An 11288-nucleotide genomic window follows, 5' to 3' on the forward strand; every position below is an offset into this window, starting at 1 on the left:
TCATTTATCAAAGTAAATTGATCTACAATCTCTTCATTTATCAAAGTAAACCTCTGAATTTAAAACACAATTATGCTCTGCCCTGAAAGTGGATTACCCAGAGCAAAGAGCAGACTTCTCTGTGTCAGGATACCAGCAGAGGATGTCTGGCGCTGAAAAATCTAACTCCAGTGCCGTCACTTTTACCCTAGGTCAAGAACTCTTTGGAGCCCAGGCCCCATCTTATCTCACACAATATAACAAGTATTTGTGTATTAATTTTTATCCTTTAACATGTCTTATCCCCCTCAATCTTCCCCTAAAGTTAATATTACATATATGTTCTGCCATATATATTTCGTTGGACTAGCTTTCCACAAGCTTTCCACTTGCTGTGTTCGTGATTTATACGAGTTTTTAAATGGGATCTTCATATTTTCTACATATGGCAATATTTCATCTGAAAAAATGAGAATAATTTGGGACTGGAACAATTGTACAGTGGGTAAGGCATTTGCCTGGCTTGTGGCGAACCTGGGTTTGATTCCCAGGATCCCATATAGTACCCTGAGCACCACTAGAAGTAATTCCTGATTCCAGAGCCAGGAATAATCACTGTGTATCACCGGGTGTGACCCAAAAAGAAAAAATGGGGTAATTTATTTATTTTAATTAGATTTTATATTTTTGGTTGCATAATTGTTGCATCTAGTACTCCCAATTTTGTGGAGTATTGGAGATACACTGTGAGTATGGAGTGGAAATAGGGGGCATCCTTGGGGCTGGAGCGATAGCACAGCAGGTAGGGCGTTTGCCTTGCACGTGACTGACACGGGTTCGATTCCCAGAATCCCATATGGTCACTCGAGCACCGCCAGGGGTAGTTCCTGAGTGCAAAACTAGGAGCAACTCCTGAGCATTGCTGGCTGTGACCCAAAAAGAAAAAAAATAGTGGGCATCCATGCCTTCTGCTTAATCTCAGAGAGAGTCTTTAACCATTGAACATAATGTTAGCTGTGGGAGGGGAGAGGTGGGTAGGGTCCAGTGCTAGTCTCTGAATGGGGTAGGAGAGGAGAATTAAATGTACAAAATCTACCCTAAAGTATGGTTATGAAAAAAACTGTGTTTTGGCAGAATCACTTGTATCACTACTCATCCGTTTGCTCATTCATTTGCTGGAGCGGGTGGCAGGAACGTCTCCATTCGTCCCTTTAGCGGGCTAGTGTAGCCCAATGCTGTCTGCTCATTCCAGAAATACAAAGAACATCAAACCATTCGTTTAGGGTATTGAGAAAGAAGTACGACCATCTAGTAGTGGGCAACCAGGTTTCCTTTGATGTCTGGTGGAATCCAGTCAGTAAGTTCTCTAGTCCAGTGAAATATATATGGCAGGATATATATATATATATATCATATTATCTTGAGGGGAATATTGAGGGAAACAAGATATGTTAAAGGAAAACTTGCGAAGGAGGATAATATGCATATAAGCTCTTCTCTGAAAAATCTTAATGGAGTCCAGTTCCCTATAAATATAGACGCATGTTAATATGATATAGAAGCAACATTATTCTGTCCATATACTGAATATTGCATTACATTCTTGTGATGTCTTGTGCAGACAGTTTAAGTACTTTTGGGTTATAAATAATATATTAGTAAATTATCCTGTTCTTATAAATGCTTCTAAATTACTCTAGTACTGCTGACATGTGTATTCATCTCTTGGAGTAATAAACAAAGTTAATGACACTCACAGTGGACACGCATTGTACACCTGTGTGTGTGAGCATGCACCACGAAAAGAAAGCTATCAAGGATTCAATGGCATGCAAAAATAATTTGAAATTTATAGCTTAAGAGACAAAGCTGAGAGAAGTCACTTGACTTATTGAGAACCAAGAGTGAATGGCCGACAGACTCTGGCATCCAGTCCTGTCTGGAAAGACATTAGCTGCATTCAAGTTGGAGAATATCTCAGTATTCCTCCTTCCAGCTGAACTCTGGGCAAGCAAACAGCTGCCAGGATGCCCCTGATACCTCGGTCACTCTCAGGTGGCTTCACAGGCTCAGAGTCTCCAGTCCACACACAAGCTCCTCCCCAAGATCTCACTGGATGAGGCAATTATCCTACTTTCTCCTTAACTAGGAGCTTAGGGACCTTTCATTTCGTCTTCTCTATGTTTATAAAGTTCTATTCTTATTTCTTTGGAGTCAAGGACGGACACAGAAAGCCCAGGCATTTATGGGTAGAAGGATGTTGTCCTCTTGCTCATTTTTTCCTGGGTTCTAGGACAGAAGCTGATCAGAATTTTAATTGGATACAAGATTAGAATTTACTGAGCTACCAAGAATTGCTGAGGTTGAAAGAGCTGGAATTCTAGGTGAGCAAAGTGTGTCTCATGTGCTTAGAGGTCTGTACATGCGTTTAATGTTCAGTGCTATGTGCAAATACTTCCTTGGGTGATATGGATACATGAATATTTCTTCAAAAGTTGTGACTTTTTATGTGTGACATCTGACTTACAATATAGAGTTTTAATAGGGAGAAAAAGATAGAGGGAGAGAGAGAAAGAGACTTAAAAGCAGGTTTGTGCAAATGACTTATAGTGATTGTCCCTCCTATCAGAACCACACGCACCAAATAAACTACCATTAACCAGATGCAGAGCAGTTCTGAGTGTGGTTTGGGGTCTCATCATCAACTATCAAAAATTTTATTCTCCTTTAAACACTTCCAGATTCTGTTCTTTTACACAAATAACAGAGTTAAGTAAAGATATTGCAGCATCTGAACAGACAAATGTGTGCTCACTATGAAGTAAACTTTCTTTTTTTTTTTTTGCTTTTTGGATCATACCTGGCTTTGCACAGGGGTTCCTTCTGGCTCTGCACTCAGGAATTATTCCTGGAGGTACTCAGGGGACCATATGGGATGCTGGGAATTGAACCTGGGTCAGCCGCATGCAAGGCAAACGCCCTACCCTCTGTACTATCTCTCAAGCTCCTGAAGCAAAATTTCTTTAATAGAACCATGAGCAGCATAGGAGAATCAGCTTGAAATCAGGCTTGAGGAAGTTTGGAATCCCTCGAGTAATCTCAGGGATGCTGTGATATATGATATTTCATTTGTTTATGGGTTATCTTCATGTGTCACACTAAGGTTGATGTGTTTGTGAGTAATTTTTGATATCTTATTGGCAGGTAGTATTTTAGTTGTGGCATCTGTGAACTAAAGGCAGACTGTGTGCCTCATCCACAGCTACCTTAAGACTCTGTCAATAGAGGCTATTATATTGCATTGAGCATGTGGATTTATATGCTTTTTACCTCTAATAGGGCATCACACACTAATTCCTAGGACATCAATGGCTCAGTAGATCAGTAGGCATATAATCATCATCCTGTACTTCTGTTTGAGTTTCCTAAGGTTCAGTTTCTAAGTTGTAAAGAATGAGCAGCTAATCCGAGATCATACGCTACTTTGAAAATTAAATGGGACTATGTACAACATTAATAAGCACCATACTTGTCATGTAATCAATGCTCAGGAAACAAGGGGTATTTTATTGTGTTTCTCCAAATGAAGTGGTTTTGTATAGACATTCTTATTTCTCCACTACCAAGTGCAGTCCAGGTAGAAGTCTAGAGAGTACAAGCCAACATCAACTCCCTTTCATACTTTGCTGCGACAGCTTAAAACCCTGCTCCTACGTCATGGACCAGTTATCTTTTAAATTATGTGTGAATTAACTTTCCAGGGTGATTTACTAGTTTTCTTTTATGTGCTTTGTTCTTTCTCAGACTTCACACAATGATACTGTATCACAATTTTCAAACCAATGATAAGACAGTGTCCACTTTAGAAGTCATTAATGGAGAGGATCAGCGCCCCTAGCAATTCATAGTTCTTTGGACTAGAATATTTGTTGTCTTTCTCCAATGCATGAATACATTAGCCAGTCATGATTCCCTCCATAAACTTGCTATAAGATGGGCCATTGTTGCGGGGATGGGGTGGTGGGTGGTTGTAAAGGAAGTTAGGATAGAGACGGGACAAACAAGACAATAATAGTTGGGAAGGATCATTTTGGACAGGGACTGAGTGTTGAAAGTAGGTAAAGGGACTATCTTTACCTACTTTGATATTCTTTCGTTATCTTTATTGCAGAAACTAAGACCCAAAAGTAAATTGTGTAGGTTGGGAGGGAAACTCAAACCACTGATGGTCCTACATTTCCTCCACATTGGTGAAGGGACTGGTGTTGGAACATTATATGACAGAATCCAAGTCGTGAACAACTTTATATCTGTGTATATCATTGTTTTTCAATTAAAAATATTCTCTCCACTGTCTCAGACTAAATTTGCAAAGAAATATGAACTCTAGTGTCTACATAACAAAGCCATATGACCCCAATTTGAAATTACTGTTTCACACCTGTGGTAGGGAGCCCAATATAATTTGCCATGTGAAACATAAAATCTCAAATTGTATTTATTTTAAATAAGGTTTTGAAAACACACTGTTAACTGAATTTATCTAAGCTGATACTTTTGGAATATCTATGGTTGTATCACATACAATTATGGTTATCCTAAATAATGAGGCATGGAAAAGCCATGAGTAGGAGACAGATTCTGCAACTATGCAAATTTAGATAATTTTTCTTTTGTTTTTCATAAATAGAAAAAATAATGTAGTGCTGAATTCATACTTTGGTGAAGATTTTTAAGGTATATGTAATACCTACAAAATAATGCCGGCTATTGGGTAAGTTGATGGCCAATATTTATATGATTTTGAAAGTTAATAGACAACTATTATCAGGAGATATAATATCTTCGATAAATAGCACTGTAGCATTTTCATTCCATTATTCATAGATTTGTTCAAGCAGGCACCAGTAACGTCTCCATTGTAAGACTTGTTACAGTTTTTGGCATATCGAATATGCCACGGATAGCTTGCTAGTCTCTGCAGTATGATCGAGATATTCTCGGTAGCTTGCCAGGCTCTTCGAGAGGGACAAAGAATGAACTCAGGTTGGCCACGTGCAATGCAAAGGCCCTACCTGCTGTGCTATTTGATAAATAAGGATCCAGAAATGTTCACTGTACTCTATTCCAATGTAGATAGTTTCAGCAATTTAAGGAGAAAAGTTTTGGATGTGTCCTAATACCCAAATTTCCATAAAATCCTGGCAAATGACTAGATTGGCATGACATAATACAAAGGTGAGCACTCCTTTACCCTGAGACCTTTGATTCCTTATGAGCCATTATAAACTTAGTGCTTTGTGTAGCATCCAAAAAAGTTAGGATCTTCAAAGAATTTTATATATGGGTATGAGTGATAGTACAAGGGGTAGCATTTTTGCCTTGCTCAACTCCAGTCTGGGTTTCATCCCTGTCATCCCATATGGTCTCCTGAGCATTACCAGGAGAAATTCTAGGTGCAAATCCAGTGCACTCAGTAACTCCTGAATAAAAAAAACCCTGCACATTTCCCAAACAAAACATTTTATGTATTGAAATCAATAGCAGTACATCAATTAAAATTTGTAAATAAAATAAAATAAACCTTTCAAAAGAGGAAATATTGAAATTAAACCAAATATATTATTTTAATGAATCACCATGAGGTAAAGTTACAGATTAACAGAATTTCATGGTTATGTTTCAGTCCTACAATGATCAAGTACCCAACCCTCTACCAGTGCCCATTCTCCACCACCAATGTTCCCAGTATCCTTCCTAACCACCACACCCCATTCCCCCCACCAGCCTCTGGCAGGCACATTCCCTTTAACTCTCTCTCTCCTATTTAGTGTTGTGGTTTTCAGTACATGTATTTATGTTTGGTCTATAGTCTACTCTCAGCATGCATCTCTCATTCCGAAAGAGCCTCCAAGAGTCACACACTTAGTGGTCACATCTCTATCCCAGCTAACTTTTCCCCCAATAAGTGAGGCGAGATTCCAAGCTGTGGAGCAAAGCTCCTGACGATTATCTCTGTTATCATTGATTGGGTGTTATTTTCTCATTATTTTATTTTATATTCCACAAACGAGTGCAGTTATTGTATGTCTGTTCCTCTCATTCTGATTCATTTCACTTAGCATGGTACTCGCTATGTTGATCCAATTGTGTTAGAAACTATAAAAATCATAAAAACATTTTTGGTATTAGCAAAACTAACTTCTTTTAATATGAAATCTTACTACTGATGTTAGAGTGTAATGTACCACTGGAACCTGAAGGTACAAACTGTGGTACATGTAATCACATGTGATTAGTTAAAATGTAATACTCTCACATACAGTTAGCTTTAGTATGATGTTACAATACTCACTCTTCATACATTACTTCCCTCTTTCTTTTATCTCTAGCGAGGACAAAAGCATCATGATGAGAGAAAATGGGACCAGAGTTTCTGAATTTCTTCTACAGGGGCTCCCTGTTCCACCAGAACGTCAGGATTTGTGCTTCATCATCTTCCTGGTCATGTACCTGACCACGGTGTTGGGGAACCTGCTCATCATCCTTCTTATCCGGATCGACATTCGCCTCCACATGCCCATGTACTTCTTCCTCAGTGTCTTGGCCTTCAATGATGTGTCATTATCATCTGTCACTGTCCCCAAAATGTTGATGGACATGAAGACGAATCACAAATCTATCCCCTATGCAGGGTGCATTTCTCAGGTGTTTTTTTTAATACTCTTTGGTTGTACTGAAAACTTCCTTCTTACAGTGATGGCATACGACAGATATGTGGCCATCTGTCAGCCGCTCCACTACACCACCATCATGAGGCAGGAGCGATGCATTGCTCTAGTAGCAACATCCTGGATCCTCAGTGGCTTCCACTCTTTGTTGCACACCCTCCTTTTGGCCAGAGTTTCCCTCTGTGCTGACATTACCATCCCCCACTTCTTCTGTGAACTTACTCCAGTCCTTGAGATCAGCTGTTCAGACATTTCACTCAATGAACTGGTCATTTTCATTGAGGGAGGAATTTCTATTTATCTGCCATTCTTCAGTATCTTGGGCACTTATATCCGAATATGGGCCACTGTCCTGAAGAATCCTTCTGCTAAGAAATTCTTCAAAGTCCTTTCTACCTGTGGTTCCCACCTCCTTGTTGTGTCTTTATTCTATGGAACTGTTCTTAAAGTTTATTTTTTACCCTCCTCCTCTTCCACAAATAATAAAGATATAATTGCTTCTGTGATGTACATGATAGTCACCCCCATGCTGAACCCTTTTATCTACAGCTTGAGAAACAGAGATATAAAACAGGCCCTAAGTTTGCTCGCTAACAGAGTCAAGTTCTGTAGTCAAAAAACTTAATGTGAATGTGTTAATTAATGTGCAATCAAATAATTAAGACTATCATCCTAAAATATATTTTCTCTGTGTTCTGTTGAAATTGTGTTCACATACATCTCTGAGATATTGACATACTTTGGCTTTCCTCTGCTACCATATACCAGTTTTATTCCCCAGACTGACTTCAGTGACTGTACCAAGAAATTATTAGAAATTATGATGCCTTATTTCAGCATGTTTAGTACTTGGGATTTGGAAAATAGTAAGGATACCAAAACTAGGAATAATGAAGAAAACTCCCCTAGGTTTACTACCTCTCCAAGAAATGCCACTCTTTTATTTTCCTTTACATTGTAAGCATTCAGGAAATTATGTACCTAAAGATTGTCAGAAAAAACTAATTGCTTATATAAGTCAGATTATCCATTTAAATATTCTGAACTTCCCATTAAAATTTTCCATTTAAATATTCTGAACTTCCCATTCAAAATAAAGACTCTTGGATTTACTTACAAGTAAGGAATCTTGCCAGTTCAAATAATTCTGTTATTTATAACAATTTAATTATTTTTAAATGTTACAAATGTTTTAAATCTTGATCCATTTGATAGTTACAATGGATAACTACAATGGTCATGACATGGATATGTCTGAGTATATGTGTGTGTTAAATACGTTCAACATGATACACACCTTCAATGTTTCCACTTTGTATATTCATGTGATTTATGATTACCTTTTAATGTCAAAATTCAGGTGGGAGGAATAAAAACCATATTTTTTGAGACTTAAAGGTTATGTAACATATATTTGTGTAAAATTACATAATATTTGTATATTTGTGTAAAATTTAACACCATGCCTTATATAAAACTGTCTCTGTCATCCCATTGTTCATTGATTTACTCAAGAGGGCTCCAGTAATATCTCCATTTGTCCCTGTCTTGTGGTAGTGTAGCTCGATCGCATATTGGGTGCTCTCTCAGGGTCAGGGTATGGAGGACCGTCATTGTTACTATTTTTGGCATATCGAGTATGCCACAAGAAGTTTACGAGGCTCTCCATGTGAGTGGGATACTCTCGATAGCTTGCCGGGCTCTCTGAAAGGGTTGGAGGTTTTTGGGGTGGCCTCTAATCACCCTTACAGGTGTTCTCAGTCAAGTTATAATAATTCCCTCTATAATTTGTTGCCTACTGTCTGAACCTCATCAAATATGATGCGGTAAGTACAGAATGAGTAGGAAGTGTCTTATAATGTGGCTTTCCTGACCACGTGGTCTAGGAATATGTTCACTTATAAGTGAAGATTGGCCCAAGCATGTGGAAAGCAGCCTGATGTGTGGTAGCAGTTGGGTTGTGGAGGTTCGCTGCTGGGGCTGGGTCCCTTGGCATCGGGAGGGCTCTCACCCATGCCTCACTGGGGTGGCGCTAGTGGAAATATCCTGGCAGGGAATCTGGTGGCATGGTTACGGGGCCTCATTTTATGCTTCTTTTTGGGAGAAGCAGCCGCCATTTCTGGACTATGACCGATGAGATTATCTGGTGCCAGCAGGTGATGGCTTATGGACGTGATCCCTGGGTCGCCAGAGACTAGGAGAAGCAGGGAGAGGATCTCTGCTCCCCGGTCCCATTGAGTGCAGAGTTTAGGTCACAAAGTTCTGCATTACCTGGGTTCCGTGGAACTTCATTCATGCATGAGGCTTGGCCCGAGCATGTAGAAAGTGTGAAAGAAGCTCATAGGAACACTAGACTCGTATAGTAAAGTACCTGCTTATTAAACCAAAGTCTATGGCTTTCCTATATACAAATAATGAGAGAGAAGAAAGCAGTATGAAAAAAGAAATCCTGTTCACAATCATGCCTCAGAAAATCAAGTACCTTGGAATCAGCTTAACTAAGGACGTAAAGAACCTGTGCAAAGAAAATTACAAAACGATACTTCAAGAAATAAAAGAGGACACAAGGAAATGGACAGATATGCCCTGCTCATGGATTGGGAGAATCAACATTGACAAAATGGCAATACTACCCAAAGCATTATACAGATTCAATGCGAGCCCTATTAGAATACCCATGACATTCTTCAAGTATATACGATCAAGCTCTCCTGAAATTCACATGGAACAGAAAACCCCCACTAATGCCTAAAGTAATTCTTGTGAAAAGAAGATGGGAGGCATCACCTTCCCCAATCTCAAACTCTACTACAAAGGGGTAATAATTAAAACAGCATCGTTTTGGAACAAAGGCAGAGCAGCAGACCAATGGAACAGGGTTGAATATCCTTAAACACACCATCAAAAATACCATCATCTAATCTTTGATGAGGGAGCAAGAAATATGAAGTGGAGCAACGAATGCCTCTTTAAAAAATGTTGCAGACAAAACTGGACAGCTATATGCGAAAAATGGCTCAGACCTCTACCTAACACCATGCACAAAAGTCAGATCAAAATGGATTAATACCTGAACATCAGACAGAATCCATCAGGTACATTAAAGACAAGGTCAGAAAAACCCTCCATGATATTGAAGCTAAAGGTATCTTCAAAGATGACACACCACTAAATAAGCAAGTAGAAACAGAGATGAACAAATGGGACTGGCTGAAACTAAGAATCTTTTGGACCTCAAAAGAAACAGTGAGGCCTGCCCTGACTCCCCCACCCCCGCCTGGCATCTTTTGGCCACTGCACCATCGGGTCCTCACCACTCCCCGCTCTGCAGGTAATTAGGATATCCCTTGGAAACCCTGCCCAGCATGGAGAAGCCCTTTCCCCGCCCCCTGCCTGTGGTTTGGGGCCTGCCCTGACTCCTCCACTCCCGCCTGGCATCTTTCGGCCATGGCACCTTCGGGTCCTGACTACTCCCCACTCTGAAAGTTAGGGGCGTGTCCTCACCTTAGGGGGCATGGCCTCAAAAGTGGGCTTGGCCTCTTTCCGGAGTGGCGCAGTTGTTTTTTACCATTTCATGCATTGTCCTTTGGCCACAATTGATAGAATCCACTCCTCTGAAGAATTCGCTGGTCATCTTAGTCACTATATGTTAATAGTCAAGTAACCGAGCCTGTCCTAATTTCACAAAAACTGTCAGTGAACACATCAAGTTGCACACAAAAGTCCTTTGTAAAAAGAGCATAGCCCCACATCTTCAGTTGCGGCCCCTCCCAAGCTAAGTAGAGCACCGGATAGTAAAGCCCATAACAACATAAAGAAACGGCGAAAATCCCCACCACCAGGAGAGATCGAAGAAAATATCTCACTAACTTCAGCAGCGACTTCCCAGAAATACAACCTCCTCTCAGATAAAGAATTCAGAGAGGAAATTGTGAGCATGGTTCATGAACTCAAAGCAAGTATGGAAAGAATTTCCAATAAATTAAGGGAGGATATGGATGCAGCAGTGGAACGGTCCACCAAGATAATCCAGGAAGAAATGAGAGCAGAAATTTCAAAGCTACGAACAGAAGTCACACAACTTAAAGAATCAGTAGATGAAATAAAAAACTCGGTAGGAGCCCTCAATAGTAGAAAGACTACAGCCAAAGACAGAATCAGTGAGCTTGAAGATGAGCTGCACAAAGCATATAGGGAACATCAAATAATGGCAAAAGACCTCCAAATGGCTCTGGAGCAAATTTGATTCCTGGGGATGACCTCAGGAGAAACAATATAAGAATCATTGGAGGTGTTCCCCGAGTTCCTGAAGCCACACCCCGTGCGCCCCGTGCACCCAGTCTTCCGATCTAGCTCTGTAACTGCGCCCATCCATCAGGTACCAAGACCACCCCTCGGCCACGCCCTCCCATCCCCCATTTCCTGCCACCTGGAGTCCCCGAAAACCTGCAGCTGCCCCACTCCGTGTCCTGCGTGCCCCGTCTCCTGATCTGGATCCCTAACTGCGGCCCACCCTCCCAGGTACCATCACGGCCCCTCGGCCACGCCCTCCCGTTCCCCACTTCCCACCATCTGAGG

At 40.5% G+C, this 11288-nt stretch overlaps 1 protein-coding gene across 1 annotated transcript; it reads left to right on the forward strand.

The window, feature by feature from the left end:
• The first annotated feature begins 6387 nt into the window (after positions 1 to 6387).
• On the forward strand, positions 6388 to 7335 carry LOC129402202 (olfactory receptor 1J4-like). Its single transcript, XM_055127739.1, has one exon. It carries the CDS (start codon positions 6388 to 6390, stop codon positions 7333 to 7335), a length of 948 nt encoding a protein of 315 aa, XP_054983714.1.
• Positions 7336 to 11288: the final 3953 nt, after the last annotated feature.

This window comes from Sorex araneus, chromosome 1, assembly GCF_027595985.1.
Source record: "Sorex araneus isolate mSorAra2 chromosome 1, mSorAra2.pri, whole genome shotgun sequence".
Taxonomy (NCBI): Eukaryota; Metazoa; Chordata; class Mammalia; order Eulipotyphla; family Soricidae; genus Sorex; species Sorex araneus.